Here is a 13,535-nt window from a genome sequence, read left to right on the forward strand (position 1 = left end):
ACTTAAGTCAGTGGAGTGCATGGTTTATGGCAATTCAATTCAACCAATTATTCATGGTTCTACTTTATTTTGCTGTAGGCATTAACATTTTCTTTTCCTCCAAATAACTGTCCCACAAGGAATAGATTATTGATGGAATAAGAATTTATGATCGTTTAGATTCAAGTAATTTAATGAAGTACTGAAGGTATTATAAGTACCAGTAAACCTTCTCCTCCATGTTTCTACATGGTACGCAAGACAGTTATCCTAAAAAACTAATGTCTGTCAGATAGAACAGAAACCTATTTAATAAAAGATATCCCCTGTGAAATACAATTGTATAATTTAATTCTGGAGAGTGACAGAAGTAAAAATAGCAATGATCTCTTTGAAGAGTATTCAAATGACACTGCGAGTCCAGGAATATCTATTCTCCCTTGTTTGACAGCACTTCTGAAAAATGGGTATTTGCCACTAGACCTTTTTCTGCATTCTTCATCTACCCAAAGGTAAACGTCATTAAATGTACAGTTAATTACATTCTTTTAAATACATCAATGTGCATTAATTACACCCTCATGGGTTTAAGCAACCTCAGGTTAGGAATAAAGTTTTAACAGCAGATTTCCTTCCTTCTGCAGCTTCAAATTGATGCTAGAAGCAATGGCCTGGCAAGGGAGCTTAAACTTCATCAATTTTGTCTACTGTGAAAATTAATATGCAGAACTCAGAAATTACTGCAAGTCATAGCTATTTACATTAACCATAAAACTGAATATCAAAGAAAATGTTCATTATAAACTCCACTGCTGATACACAATGAGTAGAAAAAAATCTACTATGTCCTGTACTCAGTATTTCTTATAACACATATTATATATGAGGAATTATATTAATATATTTCAATACAGTCTACATTATATATATATATATATATATATGCCCATATATATATATTTATATATTGCATATACATATAAAGATATATATGTATAATTTCCTGTGTATGATAGATCACTTACATTTCAAAAGACTCCTGAGAATATCGAGTCCAGCTGTTGACTGGTCACCACCTTGCCAACTAGACCATAGCACTGAGTGCCCTGTCCAGTTCTCCCTTAAACACCTCCAGGGCTGACGACTCCCCAGCCTCCTTGAGCAACCCACTCCAATGCTTAATAACCCCTTCTATGAAAAAATTCCCCTGATGTACAACCTGAATGTCCCCGGGTGCAGCTTGATACCGTGTCCTCTTCACCTGCCACTGGCTGCCAGGGAGAACAGGCCAATCCTCACTGGCTACATCCTCCTTTCAGGTGGCTGCAGGGAGTGATAGGGTCTCTCCTGAGCCTCCTTTTCTCTAGGCTACACATCCCCAGCTTCCTCATCCTTTCCTCATGGGACTTACCCTCTAGGCCCTTCATTGGCCTTACTGCCCTTCCCTGGACTTCATTATATATCATGCTATAAAATAGTTATATGGCAATTTCCTAATATAGGTGACACATCATATATTATACATCATAAAAATATTAAATATATATATAACACGCCAAAATTATATAGTAACTTGTGCTGAGATAGTTTATTATATACACTCATAAAATTTGTGGGTCTTTTAACACTTTAGGTTTATGTCAAAATCTGTGACACGATTATTTTCCATCAAAAAATTGTTTTGTTTTCTCAAATTTTAGTTCTTACCTCCTTAAATACATGTCTTCTCATACTGTCTTTATGATGTAAATGGCTGAGAAAAATTGCATTATTGAACAATCCAAATCAATGTTCTTATTCCAAGGTTTTTGCTGTATTATGACCATGAACTGTTATATTCTGAAATCTTTTCACTGAGCTTGTTTCATTTCAAAAATTGCTTCTTTTTGAAGTCAAATGCTATAAAGTTGTATGACATTACAAGAACATTTCTCTGACATTCAGACTGAGTTCTTGTGCTTGTTGTCATGATATTGTAGAATTCTCTATCACAGCTTGTCTAGAAACACTGTGATCATTCATCATCAGTGTAAAATATTGCAGCAATTCAATCACCCAGACTAAGCAAACATTAAATGAACTCAGGGAGGTCAATGGGTGTCAAAACTGTCTGTATGTTTTAGAGATTACTCCAAGGAAGCTAGTTGACTTCCATGTTTTAAGATCTGTCACGTCTGAGGTCAGGTTATGTAATTCATAATATTTGGGAACTTGGTGAGTAGTGGAATTCAAATTCTTCCCCCCAGTAATTAGAACTACACAAGCTGTAAGTGCTTCTGTTTCATTGCTGTCTTTGCACTGGCTTCACTGTCTGTGGCCACAGTGGAGGTGTGCTGCATCACAGGCTGAGTGAGCGTGGCCAGCCAACTGAGGGAGGTGGTTACCCCTCTCTGTTTGACATTTGTAACAGAACACCTACATTGGGCTTCCAATTTCCTTTCCTCTAGCAAAGGAAAACATTAATAAACAGCAGCAAGCATTGTGGAGGCCACTGGAATGTTCAGGTCTGGAGCACTTGTCCTGCCCTTCAGGGAGGAGGAGCTGGGCTGCTTCAGCCAGGGAAGGAAAAGGTTTTCTGGGGAACGTGACAGCAGACTCCAAAACCTAAGGGGAAATCATCAAAGAGACTGATACAGAGCCTTTGCATTGGTGTAAGGGGTGAATATCAAAGACAGTGGTTATGGTGAAAGCACAGAGTTTCAGGCTTAATAAAAGCAAAAAGAAATTCTCACTGAGGACAGCCAAACAGAGGTAGAAGCTGCCCAGAGAAGCAGTGCAGGCTCCATCCTTGGGTGCTTCAAACACCAGTTTGACAAAGCACTGAGAGACCAGTGATCTCAACACATGGCTAATCCTGTATAAGCAAGAGATCTCTGTAGGTCCTATCACTCTGAATTAATACCATAATACTATATCATAGTATTATGATATGTAGGACAAATGATCAGTTCACAATCAGATGTCAGACTAGCAAAGTGAAAGAACCCAATGGGATTTTTTAAGTCTTATGAATTTTCATAAGAAAATTAGAATGCAGTGCTGAAACACGCATCTGTTAACAAATCTTCCAGGCATAATCACTCTGACAAGACAGAGATGACACAAAAATAAATACATACTAATTTATATGTTTTTATCAATGTGCTTTACTGAGTGTGCTTAAAAGTAGAAAACAGTACACTACTGGTATTTTTCTTACTCATATAAACTGAAGAAATTTGAAAACCAAACATGACATCATATGATGAAGGCGGAAAATCACATAAAGAATAAAATTATTACTAAATACTGTATCTATTATATTTAAATATAATAATTATTATAGATAATAGTTAAGTTTATGAAAACTCATAAGGTAATGTGATTTAAGAAAATTAACCTATCTGAATATTGTAATAACTTACTCAACTGTTTATCAAATATGGCCCATCCAATTCTTCAGCTGAGTTCTTTGCGGTTTTTTATAGCATTTCTACTCCTAATTCCTAATTTTTGATTACACACAGCAGCAGACATAAAATTTTGTGTAATACATTACTATTGAACATAACCCAAACATGTTCTGTTTTCCATTGAGAAGGGAAATTATTAAAAACAGAAGTATCATCACAAATTTTCATTAAGGTGTCATTTTGCACAAACATATTATTCTAAATATATGTATTTAGAATGTAAATCTAGTATTATGATTAAATTTGCAAGATTTAAATTCTTACATGTAGTGGAAAATTTGCATGTAGATATTGCATACACTGAATTATTCTCCTGCAATGTGGTTTTCCTAGATGCATAAAAATTCAGAGGAGATAACATATGTAATGTTTTGTGATGGATGCATTCATAGCTAGTGAATGGTATGTCCCCAAGACATGGTAACCAGCTACAAATTCCCCTTCATGTAATGATTTATTAATAATTTAATTCCAGTTGGGTAAACCAAAATATCTGTTTGAAAACTATTATAATACTTTTTGTTCTCACTATTGACATGTATAGTGAAAAATAAATTTTTATGACTTCAATGATTTGCACTGGATGGTGGCATTTTTTGTACTAATTTCATGAAGAACTGGATGAGGTTTTTAGAGAAGTCTCTCTTACATTTGTAACAAATAATATTTCAAAGGTATTGCAGAAAAAATGCATCACTGTTTAGCAAAACTCTTTATTAGTTACTTACTATCACCACGACAAAGCAAAGGCCCCAGTTTGTAAGCAGCTTCCGAGTTTGGTCTGTCAGTATCTGTGATCACAATCTCAGTTACTGGTAGATGGTCCTTGTAGGAGAGGAAGCCAGTATCATTTGTCCTGAAAAGGTAAAATAAAAGTCACAGCTCTCCTAAATGTTTCCAATAAATATTTCATTATCATTGACACACCCCAGAGAAAAGGAAAGAAACATTAAAAAAACCTGAAAAAGGATGCCTAAATATGTATGTGTGTATAATGTGTTTGTGTATGTGTGATACAAAAAACTGTACATAGAAACATATGCTTTGGAGTTGACACTGGGCTCAGTTGACAGGACTCAAAGAATTTCATTGGAAGCAGGTAGTCTTATGGTTGTGACCATGGTTGTTATGGTTGTGAGAAAAGTCCTCTTGAATAAATGGGCACCTCACTAGCTGCCTTGAGACAATGAATTTGCTCAAGTCAAATTTGAAAATGAGTTTTATGTTGCTGAGGACATACTGTATCTGTAATTTACTCCGCCATCAATATGGAATATTTAATGGCTTAATATAACTTTCAAGTAAATCTAACTTTTTTTTTTTTCCAACCTTGACAAAAGTTAAAAAAAAATCAAGTAGAAAAGTATAAAGTCATGCTCACTACAGGAAAAACAGTATATGCTACAAATATGAAACTTGTAGAAAAGAAAATATGCAACTTTGCACTCTGAGCACACATCTAGTACTTGTTATATTAGTATTAGTTCCTTGTTTAAAATCTTTGTTGACTTAGTGCCACAAATGAATTTTTAAATCTCATAAGGACCAGTTTTGGCCCTAGAATTCCTTTCCCTAAATCCATGGAAATGGCCAGTTACTCAGGTTTATTCTGGAAAATTTAACTTGTCCATTTAGTCCATTCATGGTTGAATCCTCCCTTTAAGGGCAAAGCAAATAGTTCAGAATAAACAGCGGAAACTCCTCATGCTGAATAAAATTATTGACTTTTTCCTCCCCTCTTCCTTTCCTATCATCATCATCATCATCATCATCGTCATCATCATCATCCTTCTTCTGCATACAATTTCTGTTTATCTGTTTTGGAGCACAGTGCAAACAAATGGACATTTTTTTAGCAAACTATTTTGATTCACTGAGGAATGCAAAACATGAGGTTTTTTAAATGTTAATTTTTCATGAAGTGAGATATTGCAGGTTTCCAATTTAGAACTAAAAGAAAATCCCTCAAAATATCAGAAGTGTTTCCTTCAGTAAAATGATGCTGTAAACAAAAGGAAACTGAATATAAATTATCTTCTGTGGAGAGGATTTCAAATTTTTAAATTTTTAGTATCAGATTTAAAAAAAAAAAAAATTCTGTTGTTGAGTTCTATAGGCTTAAAGCTTTTGACTACTCAAATAAGGAATTTAGAGTTAAATCTATGTTCAACACATGAAATAAGAGAGATTTCACTATAAAAGTAGGCTGTCAAAACCAGTGTTTCAAAACCATGCTGTTCTCTGTGCTCAAAATGTATCTCAAACAAACAGAGCTTCTGCCTACTTTTTCCACCACTGAACAGTATCTAGTCAACTGATCCAAAACAGTTGTTTCTAGGGAACCAACTACAACATTAAACACAAATACCAAAATTAGTGTACACATAGCTGCTGTAACACTGGAGTCACTGGGAAGATGAGTGTCAAAAATGGATACAAACAGAAATACAAACCCAGTGTCATTGTACTTTGAATTTAATACACTCATAAACATCTAAGCAACTTACTGGAAGTGGATGTGCATGTGAAGACATGCACATAAGCCTCACATCTATTGTATTTACAAATATATTGCCATTAAAAATTAATGCATATATGTGAGCATGGACTGAATGCATGACAAAACTGAGCAATAACATTTTACATGTCTGAGAAATGGTGCTAATTTTTTTCTCAAAATGCATTCACCTTTTAACACCTTATTTTTGTGTAAGAAATTAATATTGTTTTTATTTTCATACAGCATAATATTAGGGAAATTCCTAGTGATATATGTGTTTCTTTAATCTCTTTTTTGGAATAAATGTCACAGATATCAACCTGCGAATTTTACTGCAATAGGAAATTCTTTTCTCCAGAAATCTTTGAAGCTTGTGAAGAATTGTTCTTTGATTAACTCTTTCTTGTACTTTCATTTCTGTGCCAGTTGAATTCCCTGCTCATGTTGAGGGAACAAGCATTTTCCGACCCAACTCAGTAGTCACTCCTTTAAAGGAAGGGTGGACCTTCAGAAGAAAAAAATTATGTACTGCTTGATTTTGTATACATCAAGTTTTTTCTAAGTTCCTAATCTTATTTACATTTTCCCACTTTCAAAAAAAAAATAGATGTTGATACATTTTTTAAAATGTATATATTAATGTACTCACTGAACTTTATTTATTTAGGTAAATGAACTTCATAATTTTAAGACCATAAAAGTTTCTTTAACAGAAGAGTTTTCATTTGAAAAGTCCCTCCGCATTATCAAATCCTGCGCTGCATTGGAGCTATTGTTGAGAAAGTTGTATCTGATCCTACTAAATGAAAAGTAAGGTTCAGATCTGACATTGTAACTAGAACTCATTCATTATATTATTTATTTGAAAATTATTGTAAATGACACCAGAGAATTTTGGGCACAAGTGGAAGATGTACATCCTAGAAATCCATTTATTCTCTTTGAATAGGACTCCATATGACTGCTTTGCTTCATTGATAGCAAGAGTATTAATTTTCTTTATCTATGTTGTAGATGAAAAAAAAAGGATGTAAAAAGTCTAAACCTTAAAGTGTAATTACAAATTATGCTAAGAATTAACTTTTTTAACAGAACAGTTTATTTTAACTTTAATAACGCTCAGTAATCTAAAACTAACTGAAGTTGCGCTAAAGAACTATTGTCTTAATTTATAACATGCAATATACTAAAGACTAGGAAGTATCTGTAAAATTAAATCTTCACCAAAATTTACAGTGAAAGAATTAGCAATAATACTTAGTATGTCTAGCAATAACTTTGTGAAAAATTATGTTCTATAGCAAAGAATCAGATGACACTATGGCAACTTAGATTTCCAAATGCCTTGGTATTATGAATGTGCTAAGGCCTGTATATTTTCTTTATTTACTTTTAACAAAAAAAGTATTGTGAATAATGAACAGTAAAAAGTCACCATTCATCCCTGTCCGCATCACAGTTGCAGTAATACTGGGAATCAATGCAGCTTCCCTCCAGTCCACAAGCACATTTTTGTACAGCAGGCAAGGAACCTCCCCAGTAAGTATGAGTTTCATTGGTTCTTCCAATCCACCAGCTCAGTGGCCTCCCATCTAAAAAGGTTAGAGAAAATCAATGCCCAGTCTTGTCTCCTACTTCTCTCAGCTTTCCCCTCCAAATAGTTCTCCAAAAGTTTAAGAAGACAAAAAAACCTGCTGAGATCTAACACCTTTAAATGACCAGGAAAAAATAAATTTCACCTTTACTTGATAAGCAATTTTTCATTTTAATACTTCTTTATCACATACTAAGTGATTGTCACAGATTTTTGCTTGCATTAGTAGAAAAGGGAACTCACAGTAGCTAGTTCAGCCAGCCATGATATTAGAATAATTTATCTTAAGCAGTCAATTTATATAATTCATTATAAAATGGTCCATGAAAGCAGAGACATAATCATCCTAAAAATCAGGATAGTTTATATTCTCTAGTAAAGATCAATTTCAGATGTTGGAACCACCAGAAATAGAATAAGGGAAGTCACAGAAATGGCCTCATCCCACTTCCAAGAGCATTACAGAGCACTACTACCAATATCTGTGATGAGCTTTGAGTAGCTGAGTTGTGGTGTTAATCAGAAATATCCAAAGACAGCTGTTCAGTCATGGACAGCAGATTCAGAATTTATATACTCAGAGACAACAGAAATCCTGTTAATGGTTATCCCATAAGCAAACTGGTATATCTGATGAGGAAAAGTGAAGTTGCCCAGGACTATCACATCTCTCTGTGGTGCATCCACTCAGCATTGTTTGTAGCAAAATGATAAAACTTAACTTTCTGTAATGAAAGTACTTTAATGAAAGTACAGTACTGCAGAATAAGCTTAAAGATATTGCCAAGCAAGTATAGCAACAGAAGAAATATCTGCAGAACACGATAGCTAAATTATATGAAGCAAAAAGACAAACCGTGTCAAATCAGATGGAAGAAGGGTGATGGATGCATGAAAGTCAAGGCATGAGAAGCAATCAAGTAGTGTTAAACTACAGAATTTCTTAAAGATACTTTTTTTTTGCTTCTGCTGGAGCTCCATTTTCAGCACCGGGCCCCCATGAAGAAGCTGGAATTTATTCTACTCAACTTTGCTTACAAGCACCACTGCTTATTAAACCTCACTGTTAGATAAGACCTCTGTTACACAGACAATCTTTCAGATCGTGAACATATTGACTGCATTCATTACCACACAACTGTCAGCCCAGCAGGCCAAAAAACAGTATGAGCAGTTTTTCGAAAAGTCAAGCTTGCATAATGGCATCAATGTCCAATATCAGTGTTTGCGTTTGCAAACCATCACAGGAGGAAGAAAACCCAGAGACTGCGTATAAATAATTTATCAGACAACACTTTAAAAAGGTTCTAGCAACTAAGACTGTAAAAAGCAGAATATTTCTGCTGCTTTAACAGCATGCCTTAGGTTTATACTGTAGTCCTGAATTAGCATTCCCAACGTTTCACTAGGGACATTGAGGTATGTTTAAAAGCTGGTCTCAGTTATTTGTTCACACAGCAGAGTGAGGAGATAGTATTTACTGAAATGCTGCAAGTTCATACTGATTAGCCCAGATTTTTTTCACTGCCTTGGCAGAAAGTACTGCCTGGGCAAAATGAAGCCATTAATTAAAATAGTTGGAGATTTCTTCATAATGATCACATAAATGTATTAAGCAATGGCTTCTTTAATGAGATCATTTGCAAATGCTATCCAGGCTGATTGAATACAATGCATTCCTAAAATACAGTCAGTTTAGAATTACTAGGTGGATTGTATATTCCAAAAAGTATATTATGTAACCATCATCAAATTTTCTATTTCTGAGGCATACCTAGTGAAGATTGTAAACAGTAGAAATGAGAGTGATTAAACTCTGTTTAAAAACGAATTATTTTAGAAAATTTGTAGAAGTCTCATATAAGTCTCTTTCACATCTATTTATTCCTCGCATTCAAAACTAAATTTTAAATAACTTACCACATCTGATTGCACACTTTAAAAACATTTATTTTAACACATTTATGTGCATATTATAAACATGCAGCTATATGCAATATAAACAGCATAACAATACAGATAGTGAATTATTTTAGCACATTGACATGCAATCTCCCTGGACCAAAAAAAAAAAAAAGTCTTTAAACTTTCTGCTTGAGGCAAACCAGGGTTTTGAACATCTAAACATAGCTTTAATTTGGAGCCCACAGTAAAAAGAAGGTTCATCAGGACACTTTAAGCAGCAGGTTCACTTTTTTTGCTGTGGAGGTGTTTTCAAAAAGATATTGTTCCAAGAGCAAACACCAGCCTGAGAAGTCCAGAGACACCCATGCCATAATTAGTGAGAAATAATGCATAAGTAAAGAGCTTAGACCTAGAACCAGAGAGGGTTTCACGCAGAGGCATTCTCTCTGCTTAGTAGGAAAGAATGTCAATGAATCAATTTTTAGCATTTTAAGAGTTTCTGGTGAACAAGCCAAAAAATTTCACTAAGTTTTTCAAAAGAAAGCAAACAATGAAGATTTTACCTCCACATTATTTGGAGCGCTTAGATGTTCAGAGTAAGGTCTTTTAACACCAGCTCTGTGTCAATAAAGTTAAAATTTAAATAGACTACATAACTTCGCTTTTATTTTAAGTAGATAAGATCTTCCATTATTTCTTAAGGCAATTATAATTTTGTCAATAATCCACATTTTAACTACTGAGCTTTCTAAGAATGTTTATACTGGATAGTGGAAATTCAATGTTATTGATGTGTTTTGTCAAGTACTCACAATATGCACATTAAGTGCACACATTAGCTCCTACTGGTATTTGCGCACTAATTTGTGCTCTTTTAAGAAAATATTTCCTCAGTAATAATTTAATTCCTTCTTTAAAATTAAAAAATTCTTGGAAGACTAAACAAGAGGGGATCTTAATAACAATCTCTGTTAATTTAAAAGTCTTATGAGAGAAATTAACTTACGAATTTAATTCTCTGAAAGAAAATCATTATAAATCGACATTTGCATTTTCCTGGTTCAAATATCTCTTGGAAATTTACAGAAATCTGAGAACTTAATATTTGAAGTAGTTCAAATTCCACAGTAGCAAAAAGCCATAGTCTTTTTAGAAATAAATAACTTTAGTAGCTAGCAAAATAAAAGCATGATGCAACATAATAAGGTTTGTCTGCTTTACTTACCTGACTTATCTAAAAGCCTTGACTTTTTGCAGTAGTAAGCAAGCTCCTGTTCACAGTGATCTGCAAGGTTTATTGTAGCCTGAAGCTGCTCTAGGTTGGCAGAATACTTGAAAAACACAGTGTGTGGGTTCTCTCGATTAGCGCTTTTAACCCTGGTTAGGTTGGTGCTGTTATGCTGTACAATTGTCCACGTTGCATCTTTCCAAACACATGTGAAAAGTAATAAAGAATCAGAGCATTGTGCAAGTTAGGGAAAGAGCATGAATGATGAAATCAGTCAAACTTCAGGATAACTTCTCTGATCACAGAAAGCCCGTTGGAGCCCATGAAACAGACATAAATAATTTAGCAAAAATGAAAACAATTATTCATTGTTTCTATTCATAGGTAGATCATTGTGCCATGACTGTAACAGATATTCAGCTAGTTAGGATTATTCAATAGGGAAAGAATATCTGATTACACCCAAATATTTGTATCAGAAATAAAATATTGTTTACTTGGTAAATTGCAATGAAAGATTAGAAGAAAAAAACCACTTTCCCTAGGCTTAAATACTGCATAAAATAACACTAACTCTATCCTAGAATCTACTTACATTAAATACATCCTTATAGCTTGAATTTATTTATTCAGTATGAGAAAATGGCCTATAGGCCTTTTCTTTAATACATAGATGCAGAAGATTTTTGCATATACTGAGTTTACTGTAAAACTAAGATTACATGAAGGTGAATTATTACTGCCACCTAAAATTAAATAGTAATCATGGTGAAGGCTCATATCATTCTTCTGTTTTGTATTTTTGCCAAGATCCTTCACCTGTGAACAGGTTAAAAATGAGCTTATTCTGTTTCAACTCCCCCTTTCAAAACCTGTAACTCTCACTCTCCTGACCAAAACCCCTTTCAAGGTAGGGGTGAGAAGGTTAAAGCCCATCTGGGACAGTCAAATTCAGATTCATGGTCACTGTATTCTTGCATATTTATGGTCAGCTAATTAAAAAAAAAAAAAAAGAATTTTTTTTTCCTAAATTTTAGTATTGACATTATATTTCAAACATTCTAACAATAGTATTCTAACTACTAGACCTGTATTTTATATCATCAGCTGCCTATAGGTCATATAGGGCAGATCAAATAAAAATAACCATGAAGAGGAAAGAATGATGATCACTTAGAGATAGGTAATAGTCAGAAAATCTAAACGAAATATTTTTCATCTAATCATAAAATTTTATTAGGGATGTAATTAGACTGTCAAAAACCAGATAACTAGAAAAACAAATTTAAATTTTGTTTCCTTTGTTTTGGGTACTGTTTTCTATGGTTGTGGGTTTTTTTGGTAGATGGATACACATGCAGACACAAATACATCTAAACATTACACTGAACATAAAAATTAAGACAAAGAGTTTGGATATTCAACTCATTGTCGCACTCACAAAATTACACAAAAAAAGAAAAACAGCTAACAGCAAAGTTTGTAGCATTTTAATTGACAATGTGGACTGTAGGCTTTTGATTCTGAAACTGACCTCCAAGAATAAATTCAGGAAATGGCACCTCCCTCCCAGCTGCCTGAAAATAGAGCCCCATGAATGTCAAAGACAAGGCAGTGCAGTAAGAAATGTGGGCATCTGCCTTTCCCGCCTCTGGTGGGAAAAGGGAATACCAGTCATGAGGAAATTGGGAACAAAACAAATATAGAGGATTCATCCTGTCAGAATGCATCTTGAGATGACGAACTGATCAATGATGTTTGCTTAATGTGGTGAATAAGGAGTGACTGAGAAAAACAGGAACAGCTGTTCATGGACACACAAGGATAAATCAGACACAACACTGTACCTTGGAGAGTTATACCCACTTAGAAAAATTGTCATCTTTCTGCCATGATTCTTTGGTCTCTTTTAGTCTCACAGGACACTAGAATATTTCTTTTTAAGAGCCTGTGCCAATCTGAAACGTGCTTATTGTGAGCAAGCACAGTTCACTGTAGAAGTCAAAGTCAGGAGCTGACACCATGAGACTAGGTAAAGTGCTCAAGTCAACATCAAAATCTTACCATAAGGTTTCTAAGTCAAGTTCTCAACACTTAGGGCATATCTAGCACTAGCCAGTTCAAATCTAGCTTATTCATCTATTCTTTTAAACAGTTAAAACTGTGTAAAAGTATTTTTTTTTGTCAAACAAAACAATAAAATGTTCCCGTCATTTTGGCAGGAAAGAATTTCAAATAAAAGGAGCTAAGTAAACAGTAAAGGAGACAGCCATAAATCCAGCAATAATAAATTCCAAACAGCCATTTAAATTTAAGCTTAGTTGAAAGGACCTTTACCAATATACCATATACCACACAGAAATAATATTAACTGCTTTGTTAAAAAGCAGACCAACTGTTGCATTTGTATTCTCCAAAAGATCTCTGTGCAGTTTGAAAGATGAAGTTTAATATCAATGTTCCTCCCGACAAAGGCGAGATCTAAGTTAAAATTTTTTCAGAAGGCTATCAGGGAAAGTCAGAAAATTTCTCATAAACATAACTTATTCCTCATTTTCCTAAGTATCCGCAAGAGGCTGCAACTTCAGTGAAAACAAAGCTGCTGCCCAAAAATGAACTAGTATGACATTGTCTCCATATGAAACACATGCCACATTTATGCAAAGCATAACAGGAATGCTGCGTTAGCTTCACAGCCTGAATCCTGTTATAATTCTAATTTTTATACCTAATTATTTGCCCAATATCCTGAGCTTAGGAGTCGCCTTCATTTTGTTGTTCATGTTTACATAATATTCAGAAACTGCAGAGACTTCTCACTTGATAAGTCGTGTTTCAATATAATGAGCATGCATACAGTCACAGCTGTAAGCTAAG

The 13,535-nt window shown here is 34.2% G+C and overlaps 1 protein-coding gene across 1 annotated transcript in view; it reads right to left on the reverse strand.

The window, feature by feature from the left end:
- CNTNAP4 (contactin associated protein family member 4) overlaps positions 1-13,535 on the reverse strand; it is a 202,851-nt gene that overhangs the window by 33,665 nt on the left and 155,651 nt on the right. Inside the window, exons 13-15 of the mRNA XM_005495530.4 lie at positions 10,656-10,853; positions 7,367-7,523; positions 4,160-4,287 (exon numbers count right to left, since the gene is read on the reverse strand). Coding sequence (XP_005495587.3) covers positions 4,160-4,287; positions 7,367-7,523; positions 10,656-10,853 — 483 coding nt within the window. The remainder of the gene's footprint in view (positions 1-4,159; positions 4,288-7,366; positions 7,524-10,655; positions 10,854-13,535) is intronic.

Source organism: Zonotrichia albicollis, chromosome Z (genome assembly GCF_047830755.1).
Source record: "Zonotrichia albicollis isolate bZonAlb1 chromosome Z, bZonAlb1.hap1, whole genome shotgun sequence".
In the NCBI taxonomy this organism is placed as follows: domain Eukaryota; kingdom Metazoa; phylum Chordata; class Aves; order Passeriformes; family Passerellidae; genus Zonotrichia; species Zonotrichia albicollis.